Source organism: Herpailurus yagouaroundi, unplaced genomic scaffold (genome assembly GCF_014898765.1).
Source record: "Herpailurus yagouaroundi ecotype Mexico unplaced genomic scaffold, PumYag 140, whole genome shotgun sequence".
NCBI classification, from domain to species: domain Eukaryota; kingdom Metazoa; phylum Chordata; class Mammalia; order Carnivora; family Felidae; genus Herpailurus; species Herpailurus yagouaroundi.
The window spans coordinates 34,521,731-34,537,497 of NW_024412395.1; the positions used below are offsets into that span (position 1 = coordinate 34,521,731).

General features: G+C 39.1%; 1 protein-coding gene across 31 annotated transcripts in view; it reads right to left on the reverse strand.

Annotated features, from left to right (window-relative positions):
• Window positions 1-10,570, reverse strand: part of NEB (nebulin) — a 215,745-nt gene extending 205,175 nt beyond the window's left edge. For all 31 annotated transcript variants that reach the window (XM_040475065.1, XM_040475064.1, XM_040475070.1 and 28 more), the window contains exons 1-8: window positions 10,473-10,570; window positions 9,768-9,852; window positions 9,177-9,242; window positions 5,520-5,561; window positions 3,639-3,860; window positions 1,747-1,854; window positions 1,166-1,270; window positions 361-465 (exon numbers count right to left, since the gene is read on the reverse strand). In XM_040475065.1, coding sequence (XP_040330999.1) covers window positions 361-465; window positions 1,166-1,270; window positions 1,747-1,854; window positions 3,639-3,860; window positions 5,520-5,561; window positions 9,177-9,212 — 618 coding nt within the window. In that variant the 5' untranslated portion in view covers window positions 9,213-9,242; window positions 9,768-9,852; window positions 10,473-10,570. The remainder of the gene's footprint in view (window positions 1-360; window positions 466-1,165; window positions 1,271-1,746; window positions 1,855-3,638; window positions 3,861-5,519; window positions 5,562-9,176; window positions 9,243-9,767; window positions 9,853-10,472) is intronic.
• Between the last annotated feature and the right edge of the window lie 5,197 nt (window positions 10,571-15,767).

The following is a 15,767-nucleotide window of genomic DNA, read 5'->3' on the forward strand; positions in this document are numbered from 1 at the left end:
TCTGTCAGAAAATAAACATTGAGTAAGAGTGATGGCCAGAAATACCCAAAGTGTAGCCCAGGGTCTATACTTTGTGGGTCTCTCAGAGCCAGTTCCCCGGTGCATCTTCGTTCTCCCCTTGTGTTCCTTCATCAGGGTTGCTCAGGCTCCCACCAGGACCCTCTCCTCTCCTCTACTCCACAGCTGTCTTCTCAGTTCCCCCTTGCCAACACTTAACCCTGCAACCTGCATGGCTCAAGGATACTCACAAAAAGACTGAGGAACTGCATTCCCGATTATCAAAAGTACTGGGTATTCCTCTAAATTACACATTGGAAGGACATAGGAAGACAGAAGTCACGACAGAGCAGAAGCTCTTACCTTACTGAACATGGCTGTGTTCTTAACTGCCTGGACAAGTTCAGGGGCATCAGGGGGAAGCAGGTACTTATCCTTGGTGTCTTCCCAGTTCTGCTTGTATAAAACCTAGACAGAAAGAGCAGAGGACGTGTGGTTGATGTCTCCCCCAAGGGCATGAGGGTTTAGAGAACACAGTGTTGTGAAGTCTTTCATTATCAAAGTGTCCTCACACAAGAGGCTGCCCTTGTGCCTTTGTTTTACTAGCATCAATTGTGAAAACATTGACCATGTCAACATCCCATAATACTTTTCCTGCATTAGTAAGCTTTTACTTGAAAAGTCTGATTTTTTTTTTAACTAAATCATGATTACGATTCTCTATAGATTCCTTTTAAAGGCTGCAATCTTACCGGTCATTGGCTCAATTTGGATAGTAAATGTGTTTCTTTTGACTTACGTGTTATTTTTTAAATTTTTTTAATTAGTTGCCTACATTTGAAATTTGAGCATTTCTCATAAAAATAAAGCTCCCTAGCCTCTTTAAAAATAAATCAGAGACTCTGGGGACATTGGGACTGCACTCTGTATAGCAGCTGCCTGGAGCTGAGTTGCAGGGCATATGCTCTCCAATCCACCATAGGTCCTATGGCCACTTCAGTCATCTGTGCAGCCTTCCTGACATGTGTGGATACCAGAGCTCATGAGGTTCCTGGATTTAAGTGAGACTGGTGAGCAGGATCAGGCCTGTCCAGTTTTCTCCTCTAAGGCCAGGTAGAGGTAATCTACGTGCTACTTAGCATCCCAGCCATCCATAACATGACCTCACCTTACTGACTTGCTGCGACACTTTCTTTGCATGTTCAATGTCCTTTGCTTTTTCGTCTACGTGACAGATAGTTTTAGCAACATCGCCATCCATTCGATACTTAACCTGCAGAAATAATATACAGAGTTCATGACAGGCATGCACATGTGAGTATACTAAAGGGTATCTTCTAACAAAAGGGCATTAACCCAATGACTCAATGTCTGCACCACAAAGCAGACTTTCCACACTTTAGGTAGAAAACCGTGATCTCCAAAAATCGGCAGAGTCCCTGCATTTATTGCATATCTGCTTTCCTGGCTGAATTTCAGCCTCCCTGCTCTCCTACATGGAAGACCACAGTGAATTCGAGTTTACCAGCTCGTATCTCTTAAGCTAACTTGCTAAGCCAAGCTTTTAGAGGTCTCTTGGGGTTCACATTTAGAGCAACATAGTCTATAGCCAATACTTCCTCTAGATTTCTGGACTGGCTCACAGCAATTCGACTGCTCATTTTCTCTACACCAATTAAAGCCCTCAATTCCCAGTGATGGGCATGTTTTTGACATGTCTGTCTCCTTTCTTTTAGCAATGCAGCCCACCTCACTGAGTTGATCTTGTACTTTCTTGATTCGACGAAGTTCTGGGGTATCGGATGTGATGGCGTATGGCTGTCCTTTAGCTTTCTCATACTTCTCCTTGTATTTATTCTGAAAAGAGTATCAGATATTAGCCTAAAACCTGATAAGACAGCCGCAGAAATTTCAGGCAATGTATTTATCCCCAATAGATTAAAAAAAATCCTGCAAATTCTAACAATTATCAGTTATAACAGCTTTTGTCCCCTACCCTGATTCTCAGCAAAAACTAAAATAGATTTGTTAATTGCTCTTCCTAAACACAGTTGGATACTTGAGACAGTAGAAATTTTATTACAGACTATTGTCTTGGAAATGCCCTAAAATGATTCTCTCAATGTTTTTATTGCACACATAAATGCACACATAAAAAGCCAGAACCTCAATAATTTTAGCAAATATAGAAATTATCTGAAAAGATTTGATTGCTAATACAATGCAAAAATATTCCATTCAGGAGTTCAATCTCAGTGGTTCAGATAGCTGAGACACCAGCTGAATTAATGGAAAGTCTGAATTATGGAGTATTTTGAAAAGGAATGCAATTTTGTTATTTCTGCTAAATATACAGAGTTCTCACTTTAATAACAACGTGTATAATTTATCATTATTAATGCTTCAATAGTACTCTTGAATGTAGTCAGCAATCTAAATTATACTCTTGATTTTATCAGTAACCATTTAAAAAATACTATAAACCTTCGACAACATTTTCTTCAAGCTAGCAGAAGTTCTAGGATATTAGTGTCAGAATTTGAGACTTTATGGCAACAAACTGACAAAAAATTTTCTATTTTTGCTGAATACCGCAAGGATAAAGGAGGCAAAATGATCTTGTTTTTACAGATCAAAGTCTTAGAAAACTAGGTTTTAGATCATTCGAGACTCTGAACTACAAATTTACCAAATAGTCCCCAGGAGTTAACACTAAACCAGACATAAATATTTACTGACCAATCGCAACAGGATGCTTTTGACATAAGCATTTAGTCCTATATAATCCAATGTTCCCCTGAACTGCTTTTTGTTTTTTTACAGCTGCTGGAGGCTATGCCACCTAGTGAGACCTCAGCCCACAAGGGCAATCAATAAATGAGATCCAATCTGCTTCCAGTCAATGTAACTTGTTACAGTCTAACCGTACATGGAAAGTTAAGGACCAGGGACCTTCAACAGCAGTGATTCTGGACTAAGGCTGCACATTAGAGCCACCTGGGCCGCTTTTAAAAATCTTTATGCACAGGTCCCAACCGCGGATAAAACCAGAACAGCCTGGGTATCCATAATTCTAAACCTCCCAGAGGATCCCAATGTGCGGCCACAGTTAAAATCCACTGATCTGGGGTATAGTCGAACATTCCAATCCTCATTTCAGAGGAGTTCTTACTCTGATCCTGGTGTTCTGAACTACACATTCTTCTTCGCTATACAACTCTTAAAGATCGTTTTACATCTTGTTAACTAGTCTACTTTAGGGGCATCCTGCTCAGGCATAGTTTTAATTAGACATTATTTAGCTTCTTTGAACTGATTTCAACTGAATATATTCAGGACTTCATTATTCTAGATTGGCTAACAAATTGTGATTAAATACCAATAAATGCTGTACGATTGGCCTTCTGCTTATTTTGTGGGAATAATTTCAGAAAGGATGTTTTCCCTGATACTGCAATGGTGCAAATGAATTAGAGGAAAGGAAAATTAAAGAGTCACAAGAGCTTATATTTCTGCAGAATAAGTTGTTGTCTCATAGGAGGTTGAGAAACAAAATCCAGCTAGCATCCAAAACAGAGTTGGTAGAGATCAGTAATTTCTCACTAATAAAGCCAGATTAGCAGAAATGGTTTGAAACTTACAGGGCTAAAGAGATCCTGCATTTTCTGACTGTGTACAATGTAGGGCGTCATGAACTTAGAAGAATCCAATTTCTTCCGGATAACCCTCTTCCTCTCCACTGGCTTGGCTGGTACCGGCTGTGCCGATACTGGCTGTACCAGTGCCGGTTTGGAAGTTTCTGATTGATCATAGTCAGATGTGATTGTCCTTGTTGTCGTAGTTTCATAGACTTTTGTTATTGTCTGAAAATGTGACATGCAGTTCAACATTGTTATGTAAGTAAAAACCGTGATATCACCATCTTGTATATACACATTATTCTGACCTCGAGTCAGACTTACATTCCTAGTGTTATTCCTACACATTTAAAGCCAGTCAAAGCAGGAAATCATACACTCGGTCCATATGAAGGTACATCACGTTACATAAATCTGAATGCTGACTGTCCGAGATGGTGTGGAACAAAAAGTTTACTCCTTAGTAATTTGCTACAGGGCCTTAACATTCCATTTGTAGAAAAGAACCCAAACCCCTTAAGGTTGGATGAAAATCAGAAATACAGTATTCTTAACCATTTAAAATCTTAAATCGTCTAGGTAAAGTAAAAGCAAACGTGAGATCAAAGAACAAAAGATGAAGATGATCAAATAAAGCTCAAATTCTTGATTTTATATTCACTTGCAAATGAGTCTAAGAAGAAGTTGGTTGCTTGTTCCCCAGGTCTTTAGGCATTCTCCCCTGCAGTCTAACACAAAGAATAATGAATTCTAAAGAATGAATCACATCAGTATTACAAGTGATTACCATTCTTTTGGCTTAGTTAATTAATCTGAATCGGAGTGCCATTTACACCAATAAATGCTTAGGTGGACAAGGATAACGATGACCACATAAGGGGGTAATTATCCTTACAACAGTCCTATGCATGCGGTAGGTGGGAAATGACTGTTTCTTACAACAGGCTGTATAGTGGAAGAAACTAAGGCCCAAAGTTTGGGTGTGGTCCAAGGTGAAAAATACTGGATGTAAGAAAAGAAGGTAAGCAGACAAGTCTTCAATCCATCTCACAGCATGACTTCCTTCACAGCTAATATCATCTGTACCAAATGATGAAGAGAAACTTAAGTAACAAGGAAATTGTACCTCCACGACAACTTCCCCTAGTGTTGTCAGATCATTGCTAATAGGTGGCTTTCTGCCTATTATTACTGACGTACGGTTGATGGTGAGAAATGAACCAGTTCACAGCATCTACAAATGTTAGCTTTCATGCAATCATAGGCTCTTGGAGCAGGCTCCAGGGATAGCCATCCCTGTTTGTCACGATCAAGAAAAACTGCTCTTTTCAGAAAATAAAGCGTGAGTGAGGGATTTCACCTTAGAAAAAAAGTTCCACCTTGGAATATCTATGGGAATGGCTTTCCTAGAATTCCTAATGTGCTAAAATCTAAGTGGCACTTCACTGCATCATCAGGGACATAGGCTTCGCGGTGCTGTCCTTGTTGGCAGAGACGGTGCCCCACAAGTTACAACTCTATATAATAAAACAGCTGGTTCCCATGCAAATCGTATGTCCAAGGCTACGTGATTGCTGCAGTCACAGAGTGGTGATGGCCATTGATATTGCTTTAATGAGCACCACCTACACCCAAAATACTACACGAACAGTGGGGGAATGATCCCCAATCACTTTGGATACGTTCAATAGCAAGAACAGGGACGTATTCTGTCAAACAAGTAGCATTCATTCTTGTATCATCTGCTGCTGGGCACACGTAGGTGAGGGATTCTTCTCGGATTCTCCCTTTGCCAGCTCCTGTAGCCCTGGAGGTCTGTGAGAGGGGAAGGCTCTACCTGCTTTAATCAGCATGCAGTTCATGCAGACACAGGTTGGGTCTTACCTCTCCTGGCACCTCTTCATAGACTGTCTCTTCTGTGTAGTACTATAAATAGAGCACAAAGGAATTATCGTGAGAACAAAGCAGAAATCACCTCTCCTCTGCCTCAGCTGAACCACTGGATTATTTCACTAGCTCAGCCAGTGTGCACTATCTGTGGGAAGCAAGTACACAAGGGAGCGTCTTCACATTTTGGGACCCATTTTAGCTTTGTGAAACTGCAGGGGAGTTAAAGTGAATGCTACCAGACAAGGCAAGGAGATGCAGGGTGATGAGAAAGGTGTCTGAGGCTAATTATTTATTAGGGGCAGTTATTTAACTTGAGACAAGGTAAGACTTTTTCTTACAGTACCCAGGGCAGAATTTGCAGAAAAAACATACTAACAATATCCTGAGTATGTGGGTTGGGCAGGAAAAAAAAAAAAAAAAAACTTGCCATAACTCACTATTTGTGACTAACGATAAAACGAAACAGAAACTTCAATGTGAATAACATTTTTAACTGGATTGTATCATGGGACTAATAGACCCGAAAGCATATACATATCTCGATTATCCGTACACCCTCCTGATTACTAAGGAATGAAAGTTTCTTCCAGAGTGCGGGGTGTATCCTTTCATAGCACAATGGTCTTGAAAGGATGCAAAGATGAAAATTTACAAATGCCAAGGGGAGAGTGAAAACATGCAAAGATTTCTCAGCACAAGATGTGGGAAAGTTAGGCTGCAGTTTGTAGCTGACGGCTGCGAGGTGCCTGCAGCCTGGATCTGAAATCAAACCTACTTTTGTTCTACTTCTGACATCACTGGCAATAAATAGATGCTGATGGGAACTGGCTGACATTTTGTTTCAGATGCGTAAGGGGAGTGGAATCTTTCCCCCAGCCTCACCCAGCAAGAAGCAAAGCCCCAGGCCGAGGCACAAAGGAAAGGGATAAAAAGGAAACATTTGGCTCATTTTCTCAATCAACAAAATGTATAACATTTTATGCTTCCTTTTTCTTTTCCCTGCCACCAAAACATGCTCAGGGAGAGGGTAAAACACTGACTTCTTAATTTCCCTCAGTTGGCCTCTGTTCTTTTGCCCCTTGGTTCAGTGAACGCTTATCAAGTTATTTAACCATTGTCAATAGGCCGCAGGCTCTATTTCGTCTGCAGGAAGATAGGAGAAAATTTACCTAATGTCACCTACTCTTGGGCTTTCTTTGCTCCTGTACTATTTCTTTAGTTTAAAATCTAATTCTATCAGTGTGTCCTTACACAGAGCGACAGAAACCACAAACTCCGACAGGACAGAGAATTTCTCTTTTATATGCCTGTGCCTTCGTCACACGGGAAATATCATTTGGACATTTTAGGGAATACTGTTTAATGCTGATCCACACACAGTCATGCCTGTGGCCACACAAAACATCAGTGACTCGAGAAGAAATTTTAAACTAAAATGAATGATTCACAACTATTTTGGATTTTCTGAGCCCCCAAGCAAAAGCAGATCTTTGGGAGCTATCCAACTTTACCTTTGCTGGGCTCTCACCATTAGTAAATGTATCTCAGAAAGAAGCTTATAAAAAAAGTAATGTTACCCAAATGGTTGGCATTAACATATATGCCAAATCTCACTTTTTTTTAGAGCTGTGCCACTAATTAGATAGTACATCCTTGCTTCTTGTCCTTTCTATCCAAGTTAAAAAAAATTTTTTTTAATGTTTATTTATTTTTGAGACAGAGAGAGACAGAGCATGAACGGGGGAGGGTCAGAGAGAGAGGGAGACACAGAATCTGAAGCAGGCTCCAGGCTCTGAGCTGTCAGCACAGAGCCTGACGTGGGGCTCGAACTCACAGACCATGAGATCATGACCTGAGCCGAAGTCGGACGCTTAACCGACTGAGCCACCAAGGCGCCCCAAATCCAAGTTTGAATAGAGATGGATAGCACAATTTTATTTAGATGTCCAAGGTCCCCAGAAGATATATTTTTAAAGCTAGCTCTTGTTTTTGAACTCTTCCCTGACCATCTTCTCAAATTTGCCACCATCCCATTCTTCATGGCATCTTTTCTGAGGTCAGAGAGCCCTTGGTTGAACACTCTCTGGCAGGAAGTCTATCCATTTAGCAACTGCTGGTCAGACCCAGAAGCAGTACTAGGAACAAAATGGCAAGGATGAGATGCCTAAAAATAAAAATAGTCCCCTCCGTTTTTAAGACATCTAGTTAAATCAGTCAAGTCTAGCACTGAGGATAACTTCCAGTGACCAATGAATACAATTATTTTAAGAAAAACAAGGGATTTTTTTAAGTTGGAGGCTAAAAATTATCACTGGTATTACCACCATAGGGAAGGCAATTTAATGTATAATTGTGTCAATGTTTTAATAGACATTATTCTGATCCATAGGGACATATGTAAAACAATAACACCAGTGATAATACTGAACACTGAGAATGTAGCCTTTGGCACTTAAGCCAGAGAGGTGGAAAGTTCTACTGTAGGAGATTCATTCTGTGTTTTTTCCCCTAGATCCTTCAATAATAAAAGCAATTTTATTTGTAGAATAACAAATTTTTCTTCACCTAAACATAAACTGGCCGCTAAAATAATCTTCCAAAGACAAATTTTGGCACTTTAATTTGGAATTTGGTTCTGGGTAGCTCTTGATTTCATTCTGATGAAGAAGCACAGATTTTCAAAACTACCTCCAAGTATCATCGGCACTCGGAGATTTTCATATGTTTAGATCATCATTAATTATGAAGTATCAAGCACTTTCAGATTCAATGGCAATATATTTATATGGATTATAGCCCCTAAGCCTTTAGGTTTTATTTCTAGAATGTGAAGCTGAAGGCAAGAGCTGGTGAAGAAAAACCATAACGTGATTTTAAAATTTTTATAAGACAAACAATTAACAGCTTTGTAAAATGTGTCAGATGTCCAGAGGAAGTTTTTTTAAGATGTCCACTTTGGTCTTTGCTTGCCCGCCCCCCCCGCCCCCACCAAAATTTAAAAGCAAAAGCTAGTTTCGTTCCCTTAGGTAAATATAATAGGATTGGCCAGAAAGCTGACCCTGATTGACATCCTGATTGGCTCCAAATGTCACTTGTGAGTACGGCAAATTTCTATTTACAGGTATGTGTGCACATTTACATATATTTATGTATATATATAGTCTCACATATGTGTATAATCTCATATATCTTATTGTGAACATTGAATCCATATCACCCTATAGAGGATCAGCTGGTTGAAGCAAAGAGCAAATAGCTCTTTTTTCCCTATTGCTCTGCAGAAACTAAAAAATAGAGTTCAGTTTTCGGAACTTTCTCTTCCTCTCCTCTGTCCCTTTGATCAGGAGAGTTGGCAGGTGGGAAAGAAGGAGTTTTAGAAGACAAATTAAAACCCGCCTTTCCCCCACACCATGTTTTTCTGAGAGTTTAAAGAAAAGCACAAGTGAGAAACAGTGATATTTCTTTTCAATTCTAAATCCCACATAATTATAGTGAAACCGAACATAAAATATTCCTTTCTCATGCTTTAATAATGAGTCTTTGTGAAGTTATAATAGACAATGTATTTTTCAAGTGATTAATTCACCTACACAGCTTCGATTGTCGCTACATAAAACACTTGGCTGTCAGAGTCAGGTGTTTTAGTCTTACCTCCACAACCTCCTCATATTCTTCGTCATCGGCCATTTTCCCAGAGTAGTAGCGGCACCCTACAAACTTTCCATATTCCAAAAAATAGAAACACATTAGAATCTCTCCCTAGGACTGAAATCATAACATTACAAAAACAGAATTTAAGACTTCTCCAGCCTACATACCCATAGATTTTTGGAGGCTAAGCAAGATACTTAAATACAGGTCTAAACAACTGAGGCTTCAAATTACTCTCTCTTGATTCCCTCAGGAACGTGGTAAGTACTGGTACTTCTAGCTACGGGATCAATTGAGTTCATTGTAAAACTTGCAAAAGGAAGTTGAGGGAAGAAAGCGAGAGGGTTTGGATTCAAAGAAACAGAGTATTTCTATTTCTAAATACTTGCCGAAAGACATTTTCAAGCAAAAGCGTTAGTGAGAGGGAGGTCAGCTTGGCTCCCAGAAGTTAGAATTTTCCCCCAGCATTAAAATTCTAAGAGGGCTGCTTTTGGTCCCCACGCCGCTCTAATACATGGTAGCATTCTAGCCTACGCTTGAAATTAGAACACAGAAAAACAAATCAACCATTTTAGAAGAACAAATAGAAACCTCAAGGCAATGGGGTTATTTCCCCCCCGAACACCATTGGCTTCTATGGATTTTTCTCTTCTGTTTCTGTAGCTCTTCCTCAAACCTGAAAAATAGGAAACGTTTAAAGCACTGATTGAAGTATATGTAAGATTGTGGGTCTTTGGCCCAAGCTTCTAATTCAGGAACTAACGAAAGGATCTCCCAAGTCCTTCTTAGTTTGACGCCAGAGAGTGGGACTCTCCTGATAAAAGTGGATGATGACTTGGAGCAGCTGTCCCTTTGCCCAAAGATATTTGCCATGTAAACCAATACCCCGCCATGGCTGGTTTTGTTAAGCTGGCGAAACTGCCACTCCTTCTGAGGCAAATGAAGCCCAGTAGAACAGGATAAATATAGGAATGCAGAACATAGATCCTTTTTCATCCTAATATATTTAGAAAAAAAAAAATCAAAGGCAAAACATTTAAAAAATTTTTTCTGTTTGGACGAGAAAGCCAACTCAGTCAAGCAGTAAGTTGGTTAGCAGAGGACTTGACTCTAATCACACACCACATGACAGATGTAAGTAGGGCCTGAGTAGGGCAATAGGGTCACAAGCTCTTCTAGTCACACTTTCATCACTAACTTCCCCAGTTATGACCCCAAACTTTGGAAAATACTTAACGGAAACTGCAGAACATCTCCAGAAAGAATATGTCAGAAAAAGCCACAAACTGGCCTTACCTTTACTCTATCAAATCAATTTCCTCAGCAGCAAAGCCTCTCCCAACTCTCCCCTCCTGAGAACCCCAGGCAAGAGCGAGCTTGGTGCTTGGGCTCCCAATTATCACGTGGCAACAGCAGCCAATCAGACCCTGAGTCGCTCGAATTTCAGAAGCTAAATATACTGAGTGATCTTCTAAAAACCACCTGTTCATCAATTCCACTAAAGGATAAAGGGTAACAAATTGCTTGCTTAGAACTATTCAAATGTAATGGAATTTTACCTAAGTTCCAGCATATGGAGTTCAAATTTAGGTTTAATCTCTCATTTTCTGCAACCCTATTTAATACCATATTCACGTAAAAAAAATTAGGATAAAATAAGCATGTCTTGGAGGGGCTGTGACCCTTCTGTAGCTACTTTCTTCATGTCATTTGTCCCCTTTTGTACAGCTCACCAGGTGAGCTACAGGTAAGTTTCAGGAGTCAATGTGAAAGAAATAAAGGAATAAAATTCATGAAACAACAAGTTGGCGAAACAATGTTTAAAGTCATGATAAAATGAAATGACAGGTGAAAATATTTGATGTGACCCTAGATAACCACAGGGTGTATTTAGAGAGCATAGGCCCCATCATTTTTCTGTTACTAAACCAGAGGGGGGTGCCAAGACCATACTCATTTTCTTCTCCCTTCTTAAGTAGTGCCAGGTGCTGGGAATGAAGAGCCTCTCTCATATGTAACTGGGTTTCTGATTTTCCTTTTTGTCAGGTGGCTTCTAGAGGCAAAGTGTAAATGCAAGCACAAAAGGGTTCAATTTTCAAACACAATAGCAGGTAAAATCGAAATCAGTAAATTACTAGGAGAAGCTAATGCTCTCTTAGGTAAGTCAGAGTGTATGACATTGAGTTTGTAAAAATTACCTAACAATTTTCTATCTAAAGACAATTTTCACAGATTTAAACTCCCTCTACTCCTCTGTACCAAGGCAAAAACCCTGTGGGTCACTCGTATCTTGACATGGATTTGGGATTAAACATATTGTAATAGCTCTTTTTTAGCTGTTAGTAAGTATTCTCACATTTCAAACATATGTACCTCTCCCCTCCCCCTTCTGTGATTCATATGGCGGTAAATAAAATTGACACATCATTTTATCATTTAACTGATTATACCTTGTTCGTTTTCTATGCTCTCACAGGTTCTATGACCAAGTGACATGCGTGTAACATGAGATCATTCTGCCAGTAGATGTAAACTACAATTGACTTACTATTCGTTATGTGTTTTAAAAGATGTCGTTAAATTGAAAAATAATACAGGCCCATTTTTTAAAACACATAGCACAAAATCATATAAGCAAAAAAGAAAAAAAAAAGCATAGACATTCTAATGCTAACCTGGAACTACGTCCCCTGGGTATGGAAGAGCTGCTCTATTTTTCTGCCCTATCTATGGCCTCCTCTGTGGAAGAAGAATAAATTGACACCCTGGTTTACTGGTAGGAAGCTCTTATCATATGCCTTGCATATCCTAAGTGCTCTATGGATGTTAACTATTATTATTTCTAAATTATTATTAGCATTTAAAAAAATTTTTTTAACGTTTATTTATTTTTGACAGAGAGAGACAGAGACAGCATGAGTGAGGGAGGGTCAGAGAGAGAGGGAGACACAGAATCCAAATCAGGCTCCAGCCCCTGAGCTGTCAGCACAGAGCCTGATGTGGGGCTTGAACTCACAGCCAGAGAGATCGTGACCTGAGCCGAAGTCGGACGCTCAACCAACTGAGCCACCCAGGCACCCCAATATTTTTACACATTTTATTGGAGTCTTCATGCTTTACTCTGTATTAGACTGAAATATTGTGATGCTTATGAAATCAGGCGATAGTTGGTCTAAGAATTTATGAATCAATAGGAGTTTGACTATCAACTTGTATAACAGACTGCAAAGCAAGGCATGGTGCAGTTAGGTGCCAAGAGCAGACTTTCAGATGATGCATTCCTAAATACCAGAGTATAGACGAATCATGACTGTGGACCAGAAGAGACTTGATGGAGCAGGTGGCATTGTAACAGTTTATTCTGTAACTGTCCTACAGTTTATTCTGTTTTATTAATTATGTTAATCCAATCATATCTGCACATCATTTGAGAATCACATAGTTTTGCGAGGCTCGTTCCTAAATCGGTTCCCTGGTCCTCTATTTTTCCCTCTCTGGAGACAATCGTTTTAACTCTTTTAGCCGAATCTTTTGTTATTTTTCTCTACGCATTTAACAAAGTGTCTAGATTTCTCTCTTCTGATTTTTTTTGGTCAGAAGCATTATCTGTTAGGTTTCCACTTTGGAAGGTGAAGCTTTAGCTCTCTTCCACATGAACGCCCACCCTTACCAGACACAAGGCTCCTCTCAGCCCTGCAACCTCCCAATTAAGTTCTACTTACGGAATTCAGAATTCAATGTTTATATTATCATGATTAGCAAAGTTTATTCACAAAGGAGCCCCATATATTATGATTCTTTTCCTTTTCCTGCACAAGAGTTAGTTTTTCTGGGAATTGGTATTTCTCTCCACTCTCTTTTCCCTTGGCTTAATTCTTTCTTCTAGACAAGCAGTATTCAAGAGGACTTTCTGCAATGATGGGAACATCCTATCCCAGCCCCATCCAGTATGGTAGCCACTAGCTTCACATTCAAAATGTGACTCTGACTGCAGAACTGAGTTGTTATATTTTTTCTTTAATTTAAACTTAGCCACATGTGGTTGGTGGCTGAGGTGTTGACCAGCACAACTCTAGAGATAGATCACTAACTACTTCAAACTTTACGTCTAAATCTGCTGTTAGTATTTTCAGTGACCTCAAGTAACATTCCATAATTGTATCCATTTCATCCTAGACCTCAGGGAGCCTTCTGTTCAACCTGCACTAATTTCCTCTGTAGCTGGTCCTGGGTTCTCATCTTGATCCCCCTTCCCTGTCATTCTGGGGATTATGTAGATCATAACATACAAATTCCCATTCCCTGGGGCGCCTGGGTGGCTCAGTTGGTTAAGCATCTGACTTCGGCTCAGGTCATGATCTCACAGTCCGTGAGTTCAAGCCCCACGTCGGGCTCTGTGCTGACAGCTTGGAGCCTGGAGCCTGGAGCCTGGAGCCTGCTTCTGATTCTGTGTCTCCCTCTCTGTGACCCTCCCCCATTCATGCCCTGTCTCTCTCTGTCTCAAAAATAAACATTAAAAAAAATTTTAAAAAATTCCCATTCCTTTATCTAACTAATGTTTATTGAGTATATACAATGTACCAAGCACTGTTCTAGGTGTTTCCTTCACACAGCACCTCTAGTTGACTAAGCAATATATATGCTCCACTTCTTGCTTATTAGCAAAATCATAATTTAGTTTGGCACAGAAATATGCTCATTTTAAAAACACACTCTTCCATAAATCCCTAAGAGTTAAGGGTAAACTGTGTCATTTTTGGCAGTAAGATTTGAGTGTAATTCTAGAGAATAAGGCTTCTGGGAAAGGTACGATTCTACTGATATGCAGGGTCAGATTCAGCTGGCGTGTACTATAGTCCTCTTACCATTCTTCCCTTGTCTATGTCTAGAACACAGATGTAATATCAGGGGACAGAGCAGCCATTTTGAAACTATGAGGGTAAGTATAAACAATGGTAAAGCTAAAAGGAGACTTAGCCTTTAATGACTTCCTTAGCTCTTATATTTTGTAATTATTTTATGGCTTATTAAGTTTAGTATATAATTTTACAAATGATTATATTGTGATTACTTTAAATTTCCCTGTATATATATTATGTTTTTCTATTTTGTACTTTATCAAATTCTAATAAAATTTATTATTGTTTCATATTTGAAACAATTCAAATACATTATTTGTATCTTTCATTCTGTGTATTGACTATCTATATCTCCCCTGTTACACTGATTTATAAGCATTCTTAACATACGGATATTAGTCATTTGTGTCTTATAGGTGTTGTAAGTATTTTCTCCAAGTTGTTTGTGGTGTCCGTGGCCATAGAGATGATTTAAATTTATTTGCAGTCAAATCTGGCAATCCCTACTTTCTAGTTTTGACACTACTTATTGAACGAGTTGAATTGGAAATGCCACATTCAGCACACATTGAACAAGCATGTATGTTTGTTTCTAGAGTCTTTGTGATTTTTCTTGTCTTCTTTTATTTTTACTTTCTGGGTTTTTATTTTTATTTTTTACTTTATTTAATTTTGTTTTTTATTGTGAAGTATAATAAACAGAAAATTTTAAAGAACTTATATATACAGTTTAGCAAATGATGGTAAAGTAAGCATCCATGTAATTACCACTCAGGCACAGAAAGGTCATTTCCATCCTGACCTTGACAGTAATAATTTCCTTTCTTTTGTTTTTAGTTTTACCACATCTGTATGCATTCCTTTATTTTTTTTTTAATTTTTTTTAATTTTTTTAAACGTTTTATTTATTTTTGAGACAGAGAGAGACACAGCATGAACGGGGGAGGGGCAGAGAGAGAGGGAGACACAGAATCGGAAACAGGCTCCAGGCTCTGAGCCATCAGCCCAGAGCCCGACGCGGGGCTCGAACTCACGGACCGCGAGATCGTGACCTGGCTGAAGTCCGACGCTTAACCGACTGCGCCACCCAGGCGCCCCTAGTTTTGTCTATTTTTAAATTTTACATAATGGATTCATGCTATATGCAATTTTTATAACTTTACTTTTCACTTAATATCATGTCTGTTGCTTGTTATTTTTATAGAATATCCATATATGACTATTTCTATTTATCTCTTCTACTGTTGAGGCAGAACTATTTCCAGCTTTTGTCAATTAAGAACTAGACACTGGGTAAACTGAACACTCTTGTACATGGACTCTGGTGGTCATGAACAATTAAATGATCAGAGTAAGTACGAGAGGAGCAGCTAAGCGGACCAGTAAGTAGGAGCAGAAATTATGGGTCAAAGAATATGCTCATCTTCAACTTTAATAAATAATACTACCTGTTTTCCACTATTGGTACCAATTTATGTTCTCAACAGTCATGTATGCTCCTAACTTGCCTACCCCTTGAGATAAAAGAGATAAAGCTTTCTAAATTTTGTCTATCTGATAAGTGCGTAGTACTATAATCTTATGGTCTTAATTTGCATTTCTGTGACTTGCTAGTAAAGTTGAACTTCTTTTCACACATTTATTAGACTTTCGGGTGTTCTAGTGTTTTTTGAGAAGTGTCTGTTTAAATCTCCCCCATTTTTCTCAGTTGCTGGCCTATTGCTCTTTATTC